The sequence below is a fragment of the Anolis carolinensis genome, chromosome 5 (genome assembly GCF_035594765.1).
Source record: "Anolis carolinensis isolate JA03-04 chromosome 5, rAnoCar3.1.pri, whole genome shotgun sequence".
In the NCBI taxonomy this organism is placed as follows: Eukaryota; Metazoa; Chordata; class Lepidosauria; order Squamata; family Dactyloidae; genus Anolis; species Anolis carolinensis.
The window spans coordinates 179997310-180021902 of record NC_085845.1 but is presented as its reverse complement, the minus strand read 5'-3'; the positions used below and the strand labels follow the sequence as shown (position 1 = coordinate 180021902).

The following is a 24593-nucleotide window of genomic DNA, read 5'->3' as shown; positions in this document are numbered from 1 at the left end:
CCTTTCTGTGGTTTATCAACATTCACATATTTGTACAGGTGTTATGAATTAGGATCAAAGGCACATTTGTTTTCATGTGTGAAATGCATTTGTCATGCATGAAAGTGGTGTAAAGCAGTGAAGGGATATTGTTGGACTGCAAATCTCTGCAGCACAAACAAGGGTAGCCAATAGTAAGAAGTTGCAGTTCAATGACATCTGGAGGGCCTTGAACAATTGGAGCCTTCTGACATAATTCAAAGCCATATCTTGTTTTAAGTGCAGTATTATCATTTGCGTTTAATACGAACTGGGGTATATATGGGGCCCTGGGTTGTATACTTGAATATCCTGAAAAGAATATCCATCCAGGCATGGATTATGAACGTCCTTCACTAAACCCTGTTGCAAAAAATGTCCATTCATCCCAATGGGATTAGAGCATAAGACCCATTGAAACAAATGGAGTTTAAGATGCAGATCTCACCTTTCAGCTCTTAATATTAATGGCATGCATTTTGACATTTTCATTTCTTGATCTTATTTGGACACGAATACCTTCTGCAATAACATATGTGTTCCTCTCTTTTTGACAACAAAAAGTTGAAAGGTTATGGCTAGACATGACATAATTGTTTTAATAAACAAAAACTATACATCAGTCACTTTATCTTTAAAATATTCATATATTTTCTTTTATATTTTTAAAGTCAAGTACTTTCTTAAACAAAACAATAGCACCACTTTGGCACTGCTGACCAAATCAGTAAAAGGTAAAGCAAAGATTCACTCTATAATAATTATTTTCATATGCTTCATTTGTAAAACACTTGCTTTTAAAAGGAGAAGTCTAGAATACAGCAGAAGACTTCTTATTACATTCATAGGTTCCAGCCATCATCCAAAGACATGTATAAATTATTAATAAGTACAAACAAAGTTCATATCCATGCAGTGAAAAGCCCAAAGCCATTCTGAGTCCATTCTTCATTAAAGCCCAGCTCTCAACATGCAGAATTATCCCATGCATGTTTTTCTTGAAAGTAAGTCCCACTGGATCTCATTGGGCTCAATTCCTTGAAATATGGATAGGGTTATAGCATCACAATGTGTTTTCATGCTTATCTGCTCGGATGTTGGTCCCTTTGAGTTTGTTGAGACTTATTTCCAAGAAAATAGGTATAGTGTTGTAGCCTTGAACTCACTTGTATACCATGTATATCATATACAGCATGCGTTTATACCAGATGAAGGCAGTAAGACTTTATGAACATGCAAATATTTTTAGGATTACCTAAAGCTGTAGTGACATAAATTTTTACATTACTCTGTTTCTTGGCCAGGAACTTGTTTTCTTACTTTAAATGCTTCTAATAATTGAGAGAAACTTCCTAGCAGGAGCACCTATTTTGCAGTGAAACATACTACCTTGTGAGGTGGCAGATTCTTTTCTACTGTAAGTATTTAAATAGAGACTGGATATCTATCTGTCAGTTATGCTGTAGTTCACTAAATAGTGCATTGAGTAGGGGGCAAGACTATGTTAACTCTATAGCCCTTTCCAGTGTTATAATTATAAGACATCATTACTTAAAATAGTTGTGGGTTGCAGCGACAATTGCTTGCCTTTCATCTGGGTTACACATTTAGCAAAACAATCTGGTACAGTTCTTACTGAAGAGCATATTTCTGGCATACTGATAAGGTTCTCATTTGTGAAAGGTCTTTTTGGTATGACATATCCTTCCAGTATATACTCAAATATAAGCCGTATATACTCAGATACCGTATATACTCAAATATAAGCCGAGTAAGCCTCCCTTGGCTTATATTTGAGTCATCCGGGCAGCGAGGCTCCGAAGCTGGATGGCCTTCACCACCATGGAGTGGGTGGAGGAGGATGAGTGCCAGCGACAATGGAGACTGCAGGTGTGGTTCCAATGCCACCATCACCACTGTTACTGCCGCTCTTCCTCCTGGGATGGCTGGCCATGGAGGAAGAAGAGGGAGAGGACAAGCAGCAGCCTATGTCTTCAGCCTCGGGCTTCCATCTTCAGCCTCCGGACTAGTGAAGCAGATGGCAAGCTCGCTTGCCGCCATCGCTTCCGGCGAAGCTTCCCCCAGCCTCTGTCTTCATCCTCCAGGAAGCTCCGGGAGTGGCATGACGTGGACCAGACACTCCGTTGAGCCCCAGCTTGGCCCAGGAAGGAAGAAGGCAGAGTAAGGAGGGAGGCCCAAGGCAGCATTGCCAGAAGAAGCGGCAGGCGCGCTTGCCAGCCACTTCACTCGGCCAGAGACTAAAGACAGAGGCCTGAGGCGGCCTTGTCAGAAGCGAGGCCAAGTGAAGCAGATGGTGCACGTGCCCGTCGCCGTTTCCAGTGAGGCCGTCTCTGGCCTCCTTCCTTCCTGGGTCCAGCTGGGGCCCAACGGAGCATTTGGCTCATGCTGCACCACTCCAGGAGCTACCCAGAAGCTGAAGACTCTTTTTATTATTATTAATAATATTAATATTATCATTATTAAGGCTGGGTGGCCATCTGTCAGGGTTGCTTTGTGCTTTTGATGCATGAAGGCAAAAGGGGGTTGGACTAGATGGGCCAAGGAGTCTCTTCAAACTCATTATTATTATTATTATTATTATTATTATTATTATTATTATTAGGGTTGAGTGGTCATCATCTGTTGAGGCTTTTCATTGTGCTTTCCCTGCATGAAGGCAGAATGAAGGGGGTTGGACTAGAGCCCCTCCAACTCTAGGATTCTATGAAAGGAGTCTTAGTCAATCACAAGCCAAACACGAGCCAACAGTGTGATGCTGCAGCTGAAAAGGCCAATGCCGTTCTAGGCTGTGTCAATAGGAGAAGCCTGAGAGAAGGCGAAAGGGAACCGATATGACACTTTACCTCAGCTGTTTTTTAATTGCTTTTAATGATAATTATGTAATGCAACTGTTTATTTTAACTTATTATACAATATTTAGTATTGTCTCTTGTTTATTTTTTTATGTTTTTTTTTTGTTTATATAGGCATTGAATGTTTGCTTGTTACTATGTTGGGAGCCATCCTGAGTCCCCATTATTATAAAGTTATTGTTGATACCATATTGGTTTTGTTGACCCTCCTTTTCCACTTATAGAACTATTTTACTGTTTTTCTTTGAAATATTGTAAATATTCAAAAACATTTAACTTACTGATGCTCCAATTAATGTAATTTTATTGGTATCTATTTTAGTTTTGAAATTTATCAGTAGCTGTTGCATTTCCCATACTCGGCTTATATTCGAATCAATAAGTTTTCTCAGTTTTTTGTGGTAAAATTAGGTGCCTCAGATTATATTCGGGTGGGCTTATACTCGAGTATATACGGTATCTGGAAGAAGATTAAGATAAGACCTTTCCGGGTGCAAGTACTTTTTTTTTTTTAAGCATGGAAGCATTTTAGACATATAACCTTCTGCCAATCCCAAATAGTGCAAAAGTGCAAGAATTGTGCCAGCTAGAAAATTTCAATTGGTAAAATGTGGCAGAATGGAGATCCACTCTACCTGCATGTGACTATTCTGATCTATATTCTGGATCAGTGAGGCTCTCTGCATGCTACCTTACTTACTTAGTGTGTGTGGTTTGGCCTACAAGTTGCTTCAATTCCATTGAATTTGTGCAATTTAAAAAATAAATGGCAGTGTATCTCGGACCTCTACTAATTCCATTGATTCTGGAAACCCTCATTGACTAATCCAATTGAGAAGCAGTGACAGGATTCAGTTATCCCTGTTGTGGTGCACAACTTTAATTTATGTATTTTTTATGAACTGAGTATGAAACTACCATAAACTAGGACCAAAATGTTGTCAATGTTACTGCAATTACATTAGTCCCTTTTTCAATTTGCACTATATGTTTATAAGGTAGACATTTTTGCTTCTTTTGAATAATAGCAAAAGTACTTGATATTTACAGATTTCATCTATTAGCAAACTTTAAAAAATCTTGTTTTTTGCAAAACCTCATTTCTTTCTATCTTTGGTTTTCTTTCCACCACACTCCCAAGTGCATTTATTTTGCCTTTACCTCTTACAATTTTGGCCAGACCCCTTTCACAAAGCAAGCTACAAAATAGCACCATTGGACTATGAAATAGTTGTACATACTGTTGATTATATGTGTATTATTGATATGCTGTTTCTATATGCTGCACTATATGGTGGAGAAGACAGTCTATTTATATTGTTGTAAAGGAATTCACTACCTGAAAGAAACAGTGGTGATTTAAAGGAACCTGTTTGGGTTGATTCTGCCGATTCCAACCAGAAAATCAACCAATTTGTGTTATATCTTTGTGTTGTGTGTTTTGAGAGTAGGGAGGAGGAAATATATAGTCTTAAGTTCAATTATCCTAATCCACGGGTTTATTGTAAATGTTAGAGCCCCCATACACAGGACTCTAATGTGTATGGGCTGTTCTCTTAATTTCAGCGGCTGATAGAAGCCACATATGAAAAAAAGAATGTAAAATGGGTATAGTAGATTCCTTCATAGAAGTAAATGGGACCTTCTACTCAAGCAAGAGCTCTCTGTGTGTATATTGGACCACACCAGGATCTCTCCTTGGAATAAAATATGTGTAAGTCATGCGCTATCAAAATGCAGTAGGTGAAATTAATGTGTTACTTACTGCCATTACTAGGAATGGAAAACTAGGCAAATATGGAAGGGGCAAACAAACTGTTATCAGACACTGCAAGACAAACTGTCTGTTGCTTGTATGGAAGTGCAAATATTAAAAGAAAAAACCCACAACCCACTTAGATAAGGCTGGTGAATGACTCCAACAGCAAGGTTCATAAGTTAATTTAGTGCAATTGGATCCATCAAAGGCCTGGACATTTGCTGGCTTTTGAGGGGCAGAGAATAGAGGAATGTATTTGTGTATATGTGTGTGTATGTGAGTGTGTGTATATATGCAGGACATTTTGTAGTTGGTGAAAAATTAGAACAGCAATCTACCGTTCTCAGAAACATTTTAGCACTGAGATGGTTTTTATTGGAATGTTTACTTGCATTGTTCATTGGAAGAATGCCCATTAGAGGAGATTTCATCAAGCTTATTGAACTCTAGTGTTTTGTCCAATCTTTGACAATTTATTTGCAGCAAAATATCCTGCAGATGGCACGTTCATTCTTCACTCTTATGGATGGTATTTTCTTACATTCTGAGGTTCCTGTTTCCTGTGTTTCCTCTACTTGCGTTCTTCAAATGCATTTCCTGAAAATGAAAGAATTAAAAAAACTGTTCAAACAGCCCTTTGGAATTCTCACTTTACTAAGCTTCACAGTAAGCTCTTCTGTTCCAGTTTTATAAATGGTAACTGACTGTTGAAATACAGTTTGACACTACTTTAATTGCCATGGCCCAATGCTATGGAATAATAGAAGTTGTAGTTATACAAGGTCTTTAGCCTTCCTTGCCAAAGAGTGTGGTTGCCTCACCAAACTACAACCGCACACAGTACACTGGTATAATGCTATGATTCTGTTCAACTGGGGGTGGGGGGAATGCATGCAGTTATGCAGAAGTTGCAATCAAAATTGGGATCAAAAGGAATTGGTTTCTGATTGTTTTGAAAGAGGGTAAGGATGGATCCTCTCAAAGATCAAGGAGGAAAAATGTATTCAAACTTGTACTGCTTAGCAAAGTATTTTTTTAACATTAATGTGATTTCATGATCAATAAAAATCTTAAGAAGTGTAATTAGTTGAATTTAATTAATTGAATTGAATTTCCCCTGTATATTATATTATGACACAGCAAACAAGATAGATATGCTGGATTTCATATCACAAGTCGAACACTTCCCGAGTGTCTAGGACTGTGTGATGTATTTTCGTATAATGCGTGCAGATCCCAGCAGGGTGGCCTTTTGCAGTTGGCAGATCGTAATTTTGTCAATGTCTATTGTTTCCAAATGCCGGCTGAGATCTTTTGGCACGGCACCCCTGTATATTATTCTTCTTATTCTTATTATTCTTATTATTCCTATTATAACTTTACTTGTGTATCCTGCCTTCATCTTCCTGAAGGGGCCAAGCTTGATCCACATAGTTTAAAATAGCACAATAAAGTTCGTAAAACAACATCATAAAACAATAAAAAGCAAACAAATAATATAGTTAATTTGCAAAAAAGTTTAATCATTAACTATACGTTTACTTGGAAAGTGAGGCACTAAAAACCTATCCAAAGCACAAAGAAGTTTTGCCTGTTTTAATTTTGGCTCCTGCCTCCTGCCAAGCTGTGCACGTCTGGTGAAAATGTATCCATAGATAAAGTACGGGGAATTATACTGAAGCATGTCAGGCCAGTCATTCATTTAGCATAGAATTGTATGTATTAACTGGCAGCAACACTGCACATATTACTTCTCCAGCACTAATATGAGATCCTAAGGATTGAACTCAACTCAAAGCGTGTACTTTCTTGCTGAGGTAATATGGCTTTCTCAACTTTCCCGGGTCTTTTGCTGTAAACTAATCAAAATTGAAACAGAAATAAGCTAAGGTAAAATCCGCAATGTTCTGCTTCATATCAGAAATGCCAGGCGCAGCATCCTGGTTTGCCTGGCTTCCGCGAAAAAAGAGAGGGGCAGCGGGGCCCCGCTTGCAGCTCCGTCTCGGTGACGTTTTCCCCATCACACAGGAGAGGCCCCGTGTTCTGGGGGAAGTGTCCACCTCAGTTGGGGGCAGGGGAATGATGGCCGGTGTGGGACTCCATCCTGAAGATGGGATAGAAGCATCCTAGGGTGCTAAGATGAGGTCCACATTCTCTCTCGAAACAGTATCTACTGTGGTTGAATCCCAAGACTGATTTTTTACTGGTTGTCTTTTTAATGTGGCAACCAGCAGCATTTAGAATCAATTAATACTTCTAGGAGTCAGATGTAGTACCATTTTTTTTTGCTTTTTATGGTGTGAAAGGGTTAACATATTGTATTTAAAAGTAATAATCAATTCTGAACTAGTTTTTCAATAATATCACAAGCTCTGGAAACTTTTCCTGTGAAGTCCCTGATATAATGGATTTCTATCAATAGTGTACATGCTCATTAATAAATCCATTACATTTTTACATTAATATGAAAATCTAAACAATACTGAAAAAGGTATGGCATTTTCTTTCTAAAACCCTAGCATTTAAGATACATGAAGATTAAAAATCAGGACCCCCCCCCCCCCCCTTGTGGTGCAGCAGATTAAACCGCTGAGCTGCTGAACTTGCTGAGCAAAAGGCCAGCAGTTTGAATCCAGGGAACGGAGTGAACTCCTGCTGTTCGCCCTAGCTTCTGCCAAACTAGCAGTTTGAAAACATTCAAATGTGAGTAGATCAATAGGTACCGTTCTGGCAGGAATGTAACAGCGCTCCATGCAGTTATGCCAGCCACATGACCTTGGAGGTGTCGACAGATAACACTGGCTCTTTGGCTTAGAAATGGAGATGAGCACCAACCCCCAGAGTCGGACACAACTAGACTTAATGTCAGGGGAAAACCTTAATTTAACCTTACAAATCTGGAGCATCACTCTCTAGTATAGCTTTTAATTTCAGAGGTATACCCTTTATACAAAATTTTAATGCCTTCATTACCACTGTTGGAAAGAGGAGGGATCTGACTGCTATGATATTGAGGCATAGACATGTAATTTTGGTCTTAGTCATTTATTTCTGACTAGCATGAATGACTGAGGCAATGTGAAATCAATGGAGGCATCTGGTTTGTGTTTGGATAACATTTGGCCTTAATGAGACTTTTCCGTGCAGCCAATGATATCAGTGAAGCAAAATCACTTGAAAAAACTTGGTTTCATTCCCATGGGTTGATTGGATCATGCTTACTTTTCTTGACCGGCTGTAGAGTCTTTTGCAACAGTAGCCAAACTAGGTTATGGACCACATGTCATTCTTGATCAGCCCAAGAATAACTGTTAAGGGAAGCCAATTTATTTATCTTGCCAATTTGGAATTCTAGGCCACCCTGTCCCTAAGGCCTGGGGATGATTTGACTATAAAAAGACCACACTAAACTATTCAGATAAAAAAAAAATCTAAAATGCAACTCATCCTCCATTAATGAATGCTTTGTGGAATATCCCACTGACCTTTAAAAAAATACACTGTTTGCATCTTCGGAAAAAGAAAGGGAAAACAAAGCAATTTTCAAAATAAATTAAGAATGTTTGTAGATTATTGGAATTTAAGTACAGGCATAGTGTCATTCTGTTTGTGTGAATGCAAATCAGGGATGAGAGTTAATCTTTCTGCAGCCAATGCACCCACAAGCAAGAAGGGACACAGCAGAAGTTTTAGGGCAACCCAAGGTTTGCAAAAATATGAACAGTCTTGCGTGGGTGGCAGAGTGGTTGGTGGGAGAGATAAACCCAGCACAACCCAACAAGTTGTGAGCGTCACAGGAGCCTTAAAACAGGGGTTAGGGGTGGGTGGGAACGCCTAGGGAATTGGATGGGATCCGATGGATGATTGGAAACATATTCAATATTTCACAGATGAAAACTGAGGCCAATGTGGCCAAGCAATATCAGAGTGTGGTCCAGATGGCAGAAGCAGACAAACTTGAGAAAACAGACTGACTTAGAGATGCTACTGGAGCTTTCTTTTGCCTGAACCTACAAGGGAAGGGCAAGATTTTGCCCCATTCTGTCCTGTCCCCACTGCTCAGTTGAGTATTGATTATATTTGTACATTGAACTGATCAGCAGAAGTAAGCAGAGGGCAATGGGGAAGGTTGGAGGAGGATATCTTAATGGTAGCTGGAAAAGTGGGATGGCAGGGACTCTCATTGCCAATTCAAGACAGTTGGAGGATGCTGGAAGTGACTGGTAATGAAGGAAAGACATGGCCAGGGTAGATGAGGTGGCTACAAAATTAAAGGAAAATATGTGGGTTTTTTTTTGTCAGATAGCAGTCTTGTTCATTATGTTTATCTCATACACTTCAAGGCCACAAACTTGAATTTTTGAAAACTGGTTTGAGATCCTGGGATGTAAATTAAATTTAATCAGTCAATTAATTGCTGGAAATGTGAAATTGTCTCCAAACCATTGTATCATTATATGGCTTCCATGGAATTGTATTGTCACATAAGAAGATGCTGAGTAATCCCTATTCAAAGGATTTGCCTACTCTTTCATTAGAAGTACCTACTCAATAAATTATTCTTGCCATGAACTGAGTTGCAATCTGCTACCTTAAAAAATATTAAATAGCTAAACAAAACATTCTGCAAAAAAAATTCTGAATTCTACATTTTGAAAAATTATGTGAAGCATGATGATAGAAGGTAGTATCATTTTATCACACAAACATTACTTTTTATTAAAAAAAAAAAAGAAATTTGGCTTTCTCAGTAAAAATATAGAAAGCAGCAAAAGTTAGCTCTTCTTTGTCCCATCTGCATTTTGCTTGTGACACATCACCCCAGTTCAGCCATTCCATGTTAGTTACAATTTGGAGGACAATTTCTTGGCTATATATTATAATCAAAAACAGACATCTTACAGGGCAGTACTCTAAGGTAACTAAGAAATATTATGAAACAACTGTAATGATGATTAAGGATATAACAAGAAACGATCTGTCAAAATATTCTTTCTATTTTTATTTTAATCTGTAACAAGAATGTTATTTAATTTAATTATTTCAGGGAGGATAAATATTACAAAACTGGATAAAGGGTGGAGTGTTCTACCAAGGTATCTGCCATGGTGGTCACCTATTTGCTATCTTGCTTCCGTAATGGAGCTTTCACCAAAACCCTGAGGCAGTACCTTATTATGGAATAATGCTCTTATTGGTCACAGCTGGAGATTATTACAAAAGGAAACTAAAGGTTCTTCAAAATGCTTGCTGCCAACAGAAATCGATGACTTATAGTTGTGAGTTGTCAAGTCATTTCCAAGGAAAACTTATCATGGCATTTTCATGGCCAGATTTATTCAGAGAGGGGTTGCTGCTACCTCCCACTGTGGCTGAAAGAATGCAATTTGCCCAAGGTCACCAAGTGGGCTTTCATGGTCAAGTGGGAATTTGAACTCTGATCTCTAGAGTCCAACACTCAAAGTACTGCACCACTTTGGTTCAGTCAGTGGCTGGCTACTGCATTATATTGACTGATGATTTGACTTCCCACAAAAGTTTCAGATGTCCCATTAACTAAAAATGCTGCAAAAAATAAATGTAACTCACAGGAACACATGCACTCACACACAAGGAATACTGATACTTTTAAAGACAAAACCTATTCCATTACTTCAATATCTGAAGGTTGCTAGCACAAGTTAAAGAACAACATACTGTATAACTATAACATTTTTATCCTTCAACCTTTCAACAGATATGTTGCGGGAAGATATAATTTGGAGGAAATACTGGGAAAACAAGGGAAGCTTACAAATGGTATATACAGTAGAGTCTCTGTGAAGTCTTTGCTCTTCCTATTCCGCTCCTTTGCTTTAGTTGCCGCTGTTTATAGGTTTTCCCAATAATGTAGATACCTCCCTTTGCATTATCTTTCAGGTGGAGCATAAAAAACTCCTACAGGCCAGCCTTAGTTGGTCTATTCCATTTGCCTGTACAGAGCTCTCTTGCTAGACTCCTTTTTTCTGCAGCAGAGCTACAGTGACCAGAGGCTTGGGCATTGTCTGGTAATCCTAGGCCCGAGCAATCCGAAACAGGCATCCTTAGCACCTGCATTCAGCCAGTATTCATATACCACTAGTCCTAGAGACAATAGAAGCTTTTGACCAGCTTAAGCTTCACAAGGAAGAAGATTGAGACAGCTTATAAACACCAGCTTGTAAACCATCGCTTTGCATCAGAGGCAGAAGACTTTCAAGGACTCCAGAAAGATGACTGCAACCAGCAAAATCTCCTTTTGTAATGTATTTCTCTAAGCTATCTTATAATAGTCACAGGTGGAGTTAACCCGTTTTCATCTTGTTTTCAGTAAACTCATTTTGGTTATCTTTTCACCTAGCCTAAAGTGCCTCTATATGTTAAGGGTCTTGATCTTAACAGAAGGTATACAGAGAGCCCCCGTGTAAAGCCAGATACTATAGTTTTTGCCAAAGACTCGGGCGTGCCATCACAGTGTTAAGGATCTGTTCGGCCTTGCCGCTTGGATTGCCAATAGAAAGGCCAAGATAAAGCCTGCTCCCTGGAGGGAGAGAGAAAGAAAGGTGCAGCGTTCCCTCCCATTCTCAGCAAAGGGCGAGGCTTGCAGCAGTGAGTCCTTGCAAAAGAGAAGTGTTTTGGTGCCAAAGAAGGTCCATGAAAATCTGCAGCTGCCATTCTGTGTCCAGCATTTTCAGATCTCCACTATAGAAGCAACCAAAGTTATGGTGGCCATTTTGTCTGCACTAATCTCCATATGCTCGAATGGTATTAGTGCATATAATTTTAAACAGCAAAGTAAAGTTTGTTTTGTATTTGTGTCTTGCATACACCGGAGGAAAGAAGCTAGAAGACTCTTCAACCGATTCCAGTTCATTGTTGTAGCACTGAAATAGCAGAGGTGGTGACAGCAGGAGAGTTGGAGCAATGTGGCAGGCTGTAAGTACATTCAGCACCACACCACTCAGTCCTCTTCATCCACACAAAGTTGTTGCTTAGGTAACCAGTGAGCAGCTAGAATGGACAGGCTTTTCAAGGAAAGTGCAGACAAACATTCACACAGTACCCGCTCACATAGAGATAGACACCCTACTGAAAAGGCCCTTCATCTGTTGCTTGAACAGGAAAGCCACCTGATTGCAAAGGCTGGAGATGCTTGGAAATACTTGCAATATGTCATGCACATATTGCCAACTTCCAGAGGCCCTGAAGAAAAAGCAGCGGGTAAAGCAGAGCTCCAGGATAGTTTTTTTTTTTACAATTGAGAACCCTAATAGAAAGACGACAAGTCCTTAAAAACATCAACAATGATTTAGCTCATGCAAGGCTGCAAGCACTATTTCTTGATGCTCAGAGCAAAGAAAGAAACCTTAATGCTGTTCACGAAGCTGCACAGTCCCAGCTTCAGGAATTTCAGCTGAGCAAGGCTAGCACTTCATCCCCTTCTAGAAGCTTAAAATCCAGTGAAGGATTCGATCCTTTGCAACCTCAAAGTGCCAAGAGTTCTGCCACGTACCGTTCACATGTGTCATCTTCCCATAGATGTCGTTCATATTCCAGTCATGCTAGTGATAGTTGTTCATCTAACCACAGTTAGACCTCTTCAGTGGCAGCCCAATAGTTCAAAGACGTGGAGAGAATGAAACTCAAGGCACAGATTCTCCATGTGGAAGCTGAATCAGCTATGGCAGCCAAGGAGCTTGATTTCTCCTGAATGGAAGCTCAGCAACCTAAGCAGGAAGTTGAGATGAAAGCTCAGCAAGCCAAGCAGGAAGGTGAGATGAAAGTTCAGCAAGCCCAAATGAAAGTTCAGGTAAAAGCTCTACAAAGTGAAAGAAATATGGTAGAAAGGGCCAAAGAATCAGCTAAGCTCGCTGTCAAGGTGAAGATTTTGGCTAGAACTCTTCAGGACGAGTCAATCCAAGAAAATGTTAGATTGCTGCCTCACGAAGTCATCAACACCAAGATGTCATTTTTTCTCCTTGCTGATAAAGATGTCACCTCCAAAGAACAGAGTCCTATTAAAAGCAATTCAATTAAAGTCCTGCATAACACTAAAGGTGAAAGACCTGCACCTCAGCTCAATCACTTGCCACTGGTAACAGCAATCTACAAAGAGGATGAGAACCCTTTCAAAACAAAGTTCACAGCAGGGAGCCAGTCTTACATGCTCTCCAGCTGTCCTCCTGCATCAGCCACATGGTCCCTTTCCGACCACTAGGCCTGAGAAAGAAATCATGATAGAGGCTCCAGAGGATGTGCCTACAGTCCAGACTCCTTCCACAATGAAAACATAGCTTTGGGTTATCCTCCCATGGGATGAGACAAAGACATAGAGAGGGGAAGACCAGTCTTTTCCACACCTTACCAGATGTTTCCCACACCATCTGAGGCCTGGAACTCTTCCATCTTCAAATATCCTAAAAGAGATTTAAAAGATAAGGGAGTTCAGAGGTTTTCTGACTTGCCTGAAGATTTCTTCCTTTGGAAGGTGATGTCCAGATGAGCTATAAGGGATTTAAAGCTATCAGTTGATGAAGAGCTCACACTGCTTATAGCCTGGCTGGGCCCTAGCTCTTTGCTGCAAGTACAGAGAGTCTATGCAGCATATGTATCAGACCCTGAAAGAGCCCTAGAGACAGCATGGACACGCTTGCAGGACAGATATAGAGCCTCCGCAGAAATGGAGGCTTCTCTGTTAAATAGACTGCATAAATTTCCAGTTCTCAAACTCAAAGACTGTAAGCAACTATGGGACTTGAGTGAGTTGACCTGACTTGAGTGAGTTGGAATCAGTTATGTTCAATCCACAGCTCCCTGGATTGACATGCCTAGACCAATACATAACTCAAGGACAAATTCTGCAAAGCTCCTCTTCCAATTCCAAGAAGCTTTGGGGAAAGAAGTTTTCACTTACAAAGGGCAGAACATGCAAAAATATCCACCGTTTAGCTATCTCAGAACCGCAAAGGAAAGAAATGATCCTCAAACTGGATTTCCCACTCTTTATTAAGGTTTTTGGCAGGAAAGGTCACCCAAAGCACAGCAGAAACTCTTAAGTGATACTAAGAGGGTGGCCTTTGCTGTTAGGTCCACAGAAGTTATATAGCAAAGTGTGGAACAGAGACCAAAGAAACCAAAGACCAAAGAAATTCTGTGCCCCTTACACAAAAGGCCCCATAGTCTTGCAGACTGCACTGAGTTCGTTAAGAAACCTTAGGAAGAAGAAAGAGTTGCAATAATAGAGAAAGCAAAACTTTGCTTCAAATTTTGTAGCTCTCAAAGTCATTTTGCGAAGAACTGCAAATCAATGGTGAAATGTACAGAATGCAGTAGCACCAAACACTGCACAGCCATGCACAATTTCAAAAACAAAGATAAAGTAACCAAAGGGCATCAGATTCAGCAGTCAAGCCTTTTCCTGATCCTCACAGAGAAGAAAAGAGCCACAGTGACCAGAGACTTGGGCATTGTCTGGTAATCCTAGGCCCGAACAATCCAAAACAGGCATCCTTAGCACCTGTATTCAGCCAGTATTCATATACCATCAGTCCCAGAGACAACAGAAGCTTTTGACCAGCTTAAGCTTCACAAGGAAGAAGATTGAGACATCTTATAAGCACCACCTTGTAAACCATCACCTTGCATCAGAGGCAGAAGACTTTCAAGGACTCCAGAAAGATGACTGCAACCAGCAAAATTTCCTTTTGTAATGTATTGCTCTAAGCTATCTTATAATAGTCACAGGTGGAGTTAACCCTTTATTCATCTTTTTTTCAGTAAACTCGTTTTGATTATCTTTTTACCTAGCCTAAAGTGCCTCTGTATGTTAAGGGTCTTGATCTTAACAGAAGATATACAGATAGCCCTGGTGTAAAGCCAGACACTATACTTTTTGCCAAAGGCTTGGGCATGCCATCACAATCTCGCTTATCCATTATAAACAGGCTGGCAGAATGTTGGATAAGAGAAAATGTTGGATAATAAGGAGGGATTAAGGAAAAGCCTATTAAATGTCAAATTGCATTATTTTACAAATTAAACACCAAAACATCATGTTTTACAACAAATCAACAGAAAAAGCAGTTCAATACATGATTACGTTATGTAGTAATTACTGTATTTAAGAATTTAGCACCAAAACATCACAATGTATTGAAAACATTGACTACAGAAACACTGACTACTAAAAAATTGACTGCAAATAAAGATAGAATTGCTGTCTAGAGAAACAGTTGTGGATCTGGGTTGGAGCCAGACTGTGTTGGATAATACAGAACGTTGGATGAGCGAAGGTTGGATAAGCAAGACTCTCATGTATTTTGATTTGCCCCACTCTACATTTGAACTCGGGTGATTATCCAATGAAACCCCCATTATGGCTTTGAGGATTTTCAATGATATTGAGATTTTGAAGAGGGAGGAGTTGCATGTTTAATTCTTTTCATGCACTCTGACTTAACAATAAGACACTCTTATTCTGCCATTAGACCAGGAAATGAAAACATATTATAAGATGCATGTGGCTTGCAGGGGACATTTTTATGGTCCCAGATCCTTCCAACTTAAAAATGGAGAATTGTGTTTCCACAAACCTCTAGAACACTGCTTCTTAAACTGTGGGTCCCAGCCCCAAATGGGGTCCCCTTAGCTCAATGTTGAGAGTCACAAAATTTTTGTCAACAGTAAAAGGTTTTTAAACTCTACCCATTTACATAAATCTGTTAGCAATTTGAGTAAATAGACTTTGCAGAAAATGCTTCAGCTGTACTCCACAAAAAGGAAAATCCGCCTATTTAGCAAGCCTTGCAAATGCTGATTCGTTATCATTAATGTCTGATTTTTATAACTATGGGTGAAAAATTGAGTGAAAAGAGGTTGTGAATGGAAAAGGTTTAGGAAGCCCTGCTTTAGAAGATGCAATTCTATATGCTTTCACAGTTTTGGATACTTTATACTTGAAAAGTATAAAGTATAAAGGCCCAAAAGAACAAAAAAGAGAACCAGAAGTGATCACACTTCACATTTTGTTTCATGAAACTGATGGGGTATGGCCTACAGAGCTTGGATGGTCTGAAAATGGCAGAAGATGATTTCTGGGCCCTAGGATTACCCTCTACACCTTACAGCAGGGGTGGGCAAAATGGGGCACGTAGCTCCCAAGACTGTTTGTGGCTCTTGATCTCCCCACATTCAATTCATTGCCCTGGAGATGTATAGGAGTGGCGGCTCACCTTTTTGGGGTCACTGCAGTGAACTGGTTTGAGCATTGGACTGTGACTTTAGAAGACAAGGTTTTGAATCCCTGGTTGATCATGGAAACCCACTGTGTGACCTTGGGCAAGTCCCACTTTCTCAACCTCATAGTGAGGACATGGCAAATACCTTCTGAACAAATCTTGTCAAGAAACACTGTAATCAGTTTGCCTTAGGGTCACCGAAAATTGGAAATGACTTGTACATAACTCAAGCACAATTCACCTTTGAAATAGGTGGAATCTTCTATTGGAACCAGGAGGTTGGTGAAGCTGCCTTAATATGACCTAAAGTTGCATGTAATGCATTTCAAGTGGTATTCATTACCATTAAAAATCTGCAAATCACAGAACTTTAAACAAATTTGCATGCAACTCCTAATGCTGCACTCACTATAGACATTTTACTGACCTATTTCCTGACAGCTGTTCCCTTGATTGATGTCTTCTTCTGGTTTATTAAGTTTCTCTTTCTGTCCTTTGTGTTAACCCTCCTGCTTTTTCCCATAGATACTGATACATACTGCCCACGGGTTTTTTGTTGTGCGAAATTCTAGGAGAGTGAATGTGTTAGGAATTAATTATGCTTGAGTAACCTTCAGGGGTTTTTTTGAGGCAATCTTCGTAAAGTAACATAGTAGTAGATACAAATGGATCTCACTCTGGCTACCTTTTGTGCTTTGGGCATGTCAGTGTGGCGCTGCGCACGTACAGACCGTGCGGATTTAGGTGGTTTAACAGGAGCGCAGTACATCTCCAGTCGTGTCAGGTCACAGCTTTGAAAGCAACATTCATCCACTATTCCTCTAGCAGCAATTGAACGCCGATTGCCTCCATATCCAGCAGGTTTGCCTAAACATGAAAAAAAAAACCCAGTTATTATTTAAAGCAGATAGGAAAACATCAAGATTCTAGTCATGTAACAGTATTGTTGGCTAGGTCACTTGACATAGTAGAGAGCTACCATGGTATAGTGGTTTGAATGTTGGGCTAGGACATTACAAACTAAGGTTCATATCTCCCTCACCCATGTAAGCCTACTTGGTGGCCTTAGGCAGAACACACACTCTCAGCCTCAGAGGAAGGCAGTGGCAAAGCCCCCCTGAACTAATCTTGCCAAGAAAAACTCTAGATAGGTTCACCATAGGATGACTCACAAGTCCGAAATGACTTGTACACAACACAACTAGAACCTACAGAGCAAGTTATGCTGTGATATCTTTGATTGGAGTAAGTAGTTGTTTAAATACTGACCACCATACACTCCAAAACTCTACTGGCAATGATATGCACATGTAGAGTGGTAGTGGTGGTGTCTTACTTTGCCGAGGACAGTCTTCTGATTGAGAAGCGAGGGTACTTCTCTTCCTGAATGATTGCCAATTCAGCAGGACTGTTTAAAGGCAGAGTTAGGGACATTGGAGTTAGCCGTCAATGGTCACAACCTTTCATACAATACTGGGGTTGTTTTCTATTTCTATTTAAATTATACTAATCCCTTATAAATTGATCCCAAGTGATCTTTGAAACTGAGCAGAGTCAGCCCTGGTTCCTTCCTCTGAATGATAGACTACACCATCAGGTATTTGTTGATGGTCTACCATCCAGACCACCACCAAATGTCTGATGGTGCAGTCCATATTTCAGAGGAGGTAACAGGGAAACCTACTTCTGGGGCTTTTTTTGCCTAAGAAAATCCTATGAAATGATTGGAGCCACAACAAGTTGACAGGTAAACTGAAGGCATACCAATCACTTACAAATTTGGTTATCTACATATACATTTTAAAGGTAGATTGATTCCATAAATGAAACCCTGTGAAAAAGACTTCCAAGAACCATGTTCATCAATAGCCAATTGGAATTCTGGATAAGGAGTATTCAGCCAATAATAATAAAGACCTCTTCACACAGATTGTGGCGATTCTGGCGGTGCCCATCTGGAGGTGTGGGGAACCCATCGCCTCACACCCTGCATAGATCAACTCAGCAATGCCCCTATCCCTGTCTGGCTTCCCGTTAATCCAAGGCAACACAGGAAGTCTTGTGTATTGTCATGATGGTGGCATACACCTGTTGGCCTTCCCCTTTGAGACAGAGCCCGACCAGGAATTGGGGGCAGCCAGCAGACTCTGTCATAAAGGAGAAGGCGAAACTAGCACATGCTGCTGATTTCACCCTTGTCTGGTGAGGTAGTATGATGGGGTATGAATCTCTGTTCAGTCTTGGAAATTCATTCTGGGCAAATCATATATTGTTATTCCCAGTCATCTTACAGTCATCATAAGTCAGAAATGACTTGAAGGTGCATAGCAACAATTTTAATCCAATGAAAATATAAGGTTTTGAGATTTGGAAAAGGGAGAGAAAAAAAGAGGAAATAATGTTTATTAGAGAGATGTCTGAAATTGCAATATCCATTCTTATGCAACTTATTTATTAGAATAAGTAAGTCCAATCTTGCAGATTCTATGTGTATATTTAAACAAAAACCCCTATCAATGCAAAGTAAAAGTCCATATTCAGGATGTATTGATTATATAGCACTATCTGTGTGCTTTACAAAGTATGGGATGCTGTGATCCTACCTCCAAGAAGCTTTATTTAGTAGGGCTGTGCAATCAATGAAAAAATGTTTCAAAACTTATTACAAAATTAGGGGGTGCCAGCATTTTATTTCGAAAGTCCTGTTAGTGAAAATTTCATTACTATAACGAGAGTAACGAAATTTTGTTACTTTTTCATTATAATAATTGTGCAGTGAGGAAACTTCAGGGGCTCCCTTTTCCCTTATTTTTACAGCTATTGGGGTGAAACTTGCTACAATGGTAGAACACATTTACCACTGTTAGCCCATCAAGTTTCAGAACATTTCACTTATTGTCACGACCCCGGCTACAGAGCACCAATAACCATACGCAGAGGCCAGATTCTAACTAATATCTTTATTAAGGAAATATATAAGGTTAATAAAAACAAATGTAAAAGTTAGTTCAGAAGCGGACCTTTCAGGAAAGGTCAAAATTAGTCCAAAAAAGCAATGTCCAATAAGAAATATTATGGTCCAAAGTTGTAATCCAATAACCGAAACACTCACTTTGCCAGGCAAAGTGAGGGGAGATGACAAGGTCCTTTAGTCCATAAACTTGAGCAAGGCTAGGAAATAACTTGATACTTGAAACAAGGCTTAAAACGTGGAACAAGGTAACTAGGAACAAGAACAAGGTCCGTGGAATAACTTGGTAAAATCCGTGGAACAAGGCAAGGATTGGTCCTGGGAAACAAGGCAAAGTCCGTAGATAAACAAAGGCTGGGAAGCAAGGCGAAGGCTGGATAGCAAGGCAAGGCTTGAGCAGGAGCGAGGCTTGAATCGGAGCGCGCTGTCCAGACACAACTCGCTCCGTAGGCTGACGAATTGACTCCGCGAAGTTACTACGCGGGTAAAACACCTATATAGAGTCTAACTTTCCCACCGAAGCAGTTCTCTGGGAATCAGAAACGAAAGCTAAACTCTGAGACCAGATGTTAAACTCCTTAAAGATTCTCACGAGAAGCAGTCTTAATTGGCTACATTCTTAGCTGCAATCCTCGCACTCCTGCGCGAAGCTGATTCCAAACTTCTCTGTTGTTTACAAAACTCCCGGCGCAAGAACACGGGAGAAGTAGGCTCTGGGCTTGTTTGACATACTTCTGGGAGACAACTTTCTTGCAGGTGCAAGGTTCCCAGATCTGCCTGGGAAAGATCTGGCTGAGAGGAATCCAGTTCAGACTGGGAAGGTAAAAAACCCAAGTTTTCATCTTCATCAGGAATTACAATGTCCTGAGCAGGACTACAAGGCCCATGGGTCATCACACTATCCCCCTCCTCAAGGCCCCTCCCAAACTGGGGCCCTCTCCCCGAGGCGCGAGGTCGCGGCTTGGCGGGATAGGTCTGATGAAAGCGACGGGTTAGCTCAGGAGCATGGACTGTGGAGGCGTCTTCCCAAGAGCGTTCCTCAGGGCCAAAACCCACCCAGTCAATGAGATATTGTAGGCGGCGGCGGTGAAAGCGAGAATCCAAAATGTCCTCAACCTCGAACTCCTCCTCCCCATTCATCAAAACAGGAGGGGGGGCCGGTTGGTCTGTATCAGGACGCACACCATCCGCCGGAAGGAGCAGGGAACGGTGAAACACTGGGTGAATGCGCATTGAACGCGGAAGTTGGAGTTTGAAAGTCACGGGGTTTAATTGCGCCACCACTGGATAGGGGCCAATGAAACGGGCATCTAACTTCCGGCAAGGGCGGTGGGAGGGCAGAAAGCGAGTGGACAGAAAAACCCGATCTCCTACCTTGATTTCGGGGCCCGGCTGGCGGTGTTTGTCAGCGTGGTGTTTATAGTCCTCCTTGGCTTGGTCCAGTTGCTGGAGCAAAAGTTGTTGCACCGCTGTGAGTTCCTGCAGCCAATCCTCTGCTGCGGGAACTTCTGAAGTTTCAATGACAGGGGGAAAGAAACGTGGATGGAAGCCGTAGTTTGCAAAGAACGGCGTTTCTTTTGTAGAAGCTTGAACTCCATTGTTGTAGGCAAACTCAGACAGTGGTAACAGAGAAGCCCAATTGTCCTGTTGGTAGTTTACATAACAGCGAAGATACTGCTCCAAAGTGGCATTGGTGCGCTCCGTTTGCCCATCTGTTTGGGGATGATGAGCTGAAGATAAGCGAGAGTCTATGCCCAATAGTTTTTGTAGCGCCTTCCAAAAACGAGAGGTGAATTGAGATCCACGGTCTGTGACTAAACTCTTGGGCAATCCATGTAGTCTGAAAACATGTTGAAGGAATAGATCCGCAGTCTCTTTGGCCGTGGGGAGGCCTTCGCAGGGAATGAAATGGGCTAACTTGGTGAAAAGGTCCACCACCACTAAGATCGTGGTGAATCCACAGGAAGGTGGTAGGTCAGTGATGAAATCCGCAGAAATTATTTCCCATGGGCGAGATGGGGTAGGAAGGGGGTGTAAAAGCCCTGAGGGCTTCTCCCTTCTTATCTTGGAGCGCTGGCATACTGGGCAGGTGTTGACATATTTTTCCACATCCTTGCGGATCTTGGGCCACCAAAAATCCCTTAGGATCAGATGCATGGTTTTAAATAGTCCGAAGTGTCCTGCTGGTTTGCAATCATGACACAGACGAAGCGCTTTTTCCCTGCCCGGTCCGGGTGGGACATAAACATGATTTCTATAGCAAAGCAGCCCATCCTTAAGCGAAAAGGGAAAATGCAGACCTTGGCGAAGTTGGTCCTGCGCCCAGGCATCTGCTTGCTGACTAGCCCTGATTTCTTGAGCACAGAGGGGTCCTGGAGTAGAGGAAGTTGAACCAATGGGAATGGATTTGGTGTTCCCCACTGTGAGCGTGGCAAAGTTCCCGGGTTGTAATAGTTGGGATTCAAAGGTCTCCTTGCGTCCTGCAGCGTATTCCGGTTTACGTGACAGGGCGTCTGCTTGCTTGGTCTGGGCTGGGGTCACATAATGAATCTGGAAGTCGAAACGTTCGAAGAATAAAGCCCAACGTTGCTGCCTCTGATTTAGTTTGCGGGCAGTTCTTAGATGTTCTAGATTACGATGATCAGTGTGGACTTCAATGGGAAATTTGGCCCCTTCTAGCCAATGTCTCCAAGTTTCAAAGGCTGCCTTTATGGCCAGTAGTTCTTTTTCCCAAATGGTGTAATTCCTCTCTGGTGTGGTTAGTTGACGAGAGTAAAAGGCACAGGGATGGAGGTGATCTCCCACCGGTTGTAAGAGTACAGCCCCAATTGCCACATCAGAGGCGTCCGCTTGCACAACAAAAGGGGTTCCAGGATTTGGGTGCTGTAGAATTGGCTGGGAGGTGAATAGTTTCTTTAGTTGCTGGAACCCTTTCTCTGCTTGATCAGTCCAGCGGAAAGGCTGCTTTCCACGGATGCAGCTAGTGATGGGGTCGGACCAGCGGGCAAAATCTGGAATGAACTTGCGGTAATAGTTCGCGAACCCCAAGAAACGCTGCACCTCTTTCTTGTTAGTTGGCGCCCGCCATTCCAATACTGCTGAAACCTTGGCTGGATCCATGGAAAGCCCTAGAGGCGAGATGCGGTAACCAAGGAAATCTACCTCTTGTAGATCAAAGGCGCATTTTTCCAGCTTGGCATAAAGTCCATGATCCCGCAATCGTTGTAACACCATTTTGACGTGGTTCTCATGTTCTGATTGTGATCTAGAAAACACCAAAAAATCGTCCAGGTAGATTATCAAGAACCTGTCTAGATAGTCCTGAAAAATGTCATTGACAAAATGCTGGAACGTTGCGGGAGCTCCGCATAAACCGAAATTCATAACTCGGGACTCGAATAATCCGAATTTGGTCTGGAAGGCGGTCTTCCACTCGTCCCCTTCCCTGATGCGAACTAAGTTGTAAGCCCCCCGAAGATCCAGCTTGGTGTAAACCTTGGCTCCTCGAAGCCGATCCAGTAGATCCGAGATTAAGGGCAGGGGATAGCTGTTCCGCTTGGTGATATTGTTCAATGCTCTGTAGTCCACCACCAAGCGTAGTTCCCCTGACTTCTTCTTCACAAACATCACTGGGGAGGCGGCTGGGGATTGAGAGGGTCTGATGAATCCCTTGCGAAGGTTTGTCTCTATGAATTCCCTGAGAGCTTCTTGCTCTGGTTCAGTCAGGGAGTAGAGATGCCCTCGCGGGATCGGGGCCCCCTCCACCAAGTCAATGGCACAGTCATAAGGTCTATGTGGGGGTAATTTTTCGGCTTCTTTCTCATTGAATACATCCCAATACTCGGAGTACTTCTTTGGCAAGGTGATGATGGGCTCGGTGTCTGTGGCATGGCAGACCTTGGCTACGAGGCAATGGTTTTGGCAGTACGGTGAAGCAAACTGCAGTTCTCTGTTGGACCAGGAGATGTTAGGGTCGTGGAGAGTCAGCCATGGAATTCCCAAAATCACAGGGAAATGGGGAACCTCGGTAACAAAGAAGGAAATCTCTTCCATATGTTCCCTTATCCACATCCTGGTGGGTTCCGACCACTGACTTACGGGGCCCGTCTTGAGGGGGCGGCCGTCTATGGCTTGCACCACACGGGCATTCTTGAAATCATGATATTGTAATCCCAGAGAGTCGGCATACTCTCTATCAATGAAATTGTTGGTAGCTCCAGAGTCTATCATGGCGTGGATCATGACGGGTCCCCTTTTTGCTGACCATAATGTGACCACGAGAAGGAACAGGACCCCGGTTGGCGGCTCTTGAATGGATTTTTTGACCGGGTTGGCGAGCCTCTCTACACCCGGTCGTTGGCTTCCCCCGCCGGCTGTGTGCCAGTCGGCTCAGATGCCTTCGTCTCCGTGGAGGACGCCGCCGCAAGACGGGCGGCAGGCTTCCCTTTGGCTGGGCACTCTCTGGCGAAGTGGCCCCCGTTCCCGCAGTACCAACAGAGGTTTAAGCGTTGACGACGGGCCTTCTCGGCGGCATCTAGTCTGGGACGCACATTGCCCAACTGCATCGGCACCTCCTCGCCTCCTCTGGGGTATGGGGTTGGCGGTGGGGGTCTCCACACTGGACGTGGCTGAACGCTGGCGGGAGCGGGGGGTTTTGCCCCGGCTCTACTGCCCTGGCCTCGAACCCACTGTTTCCTGTTGGCAATCATGACTTCAGCCCGTAAACATTGATCAATGAGTGCCTCGAGGGTCTGGGGAGGATCCACCTTGGAGATTTCTTCCAGCATTTCAATGTTGAGACCCTCCCGGAATTGTCCTCTGAGGGCTACATCGTTCCAGCCGGTGTTGTGGGCCAGCACTCGGAACTCGGCTATATACTGAGACATAGGTCTGTCTCCTTGGAAAAGGCGACGGAGTTTGTGACCGGCTGCCTCCAAATTGTCCTCGATTCCCCAAGTCTCCTTGAGGTGGTCCAAGAAGTGTTGCGCTGATCTTAGGTGTGGAGAGGCTTGGTCGAACAGTGCCGTCGCCCAATTGGCCGCTGGCCCGTCTAGAAGACTGTAAACCCACGCCACTTTGATGTCTTCTTGGGGAAACTCGGCATCACGGGCCTCTAGATAAGCTTGACATTGGCGACGGAAAACATGAACCTTAGAAGCTTCTCCAGTAAACTTGGTAGGCAACGCCATGGCCGGGAGGCGGATTCCGCGCTCCCGCAAGCCCTTTATTTCTCCATCCTGGGCGTTGAGTCTGTCGCGGATGCGATCCACTTCGTCCTTGCTGATGGTATAGCTCAGTGGCTGCCCACCGGGCACGGTTCCGGTAGACATTCTGGCCGAGGTTAATTGGTGCTTAGGGTGGCGGAGTCAAACTGTCACGACCCCGGCTACAGAGCACCAATAACCATACGCAGAGGCCAGATTCTAACTAATATCTTTATTAAGGAAATATATAAGGTTAATAAAAACAAATGTAAAAGTTAGTTCAGAAGCGGACCTTTCAGGAAAGGTCAAAATTAGTCCAAAAAAGCAATGTCCAATAAGAAATATTATGGTCCAAAGTTGTAATCCAATAACCGAAACACTCACTTTGCCAGGCAAAGTGAGGGGAGATGACAAGGTCCTTTAGTCCATAAACTTGAGCAAGGCTAGGAAATAACTTGATACTTGAAACAAGGCTTAAAACGTGGAACAAGGTAACTAGGAACAAGAACAAGG

The 24593-nt window shown here is 42.3% G+C and overlaps 1 protein-coding gene across 7 annotated transcripts in view; it reads right to left on the bottom strand.

Annotated features, from left to right (window-relative positions):
• igf1 (insulin like growth factor 1) overlaps window positions 1-24593 on the bottom strand; it is an 87735-nt gene that overhangs the window by 7273 nt on the left and 55869 nt on the right. Inside the window, exons 3-6 of one of the 7 annotated variants that reach the window (XR_001730285.2) lie at window positions 16591-16772; window positions 16333-16473; window positions 13034-13085; window positions 5192-5247 (exon numbers count right to left, since the gene is read on the bottom strand). Coding sequence is in view for 4 of the 7 variants with exons in the window: in XM_008110569.3 (XP_008108776.1) it covers window positions 16333-16473; window positions 16591-16772 (323 nt within the window). In the remaining 3 variants the exon portion in view is untranslated. Of the gene's footprint in view, window positions 1-5002; window positions 5248-13028; window positions 13086-16332; window positions 16474-16590; window positions 16773-24593 lie in introns of those variants that run through there. The other 6 variants (XR_506358.3, XR_001730284.2, XM_008110569.3 and 3 more) reach the window with 6 other exon arrangements.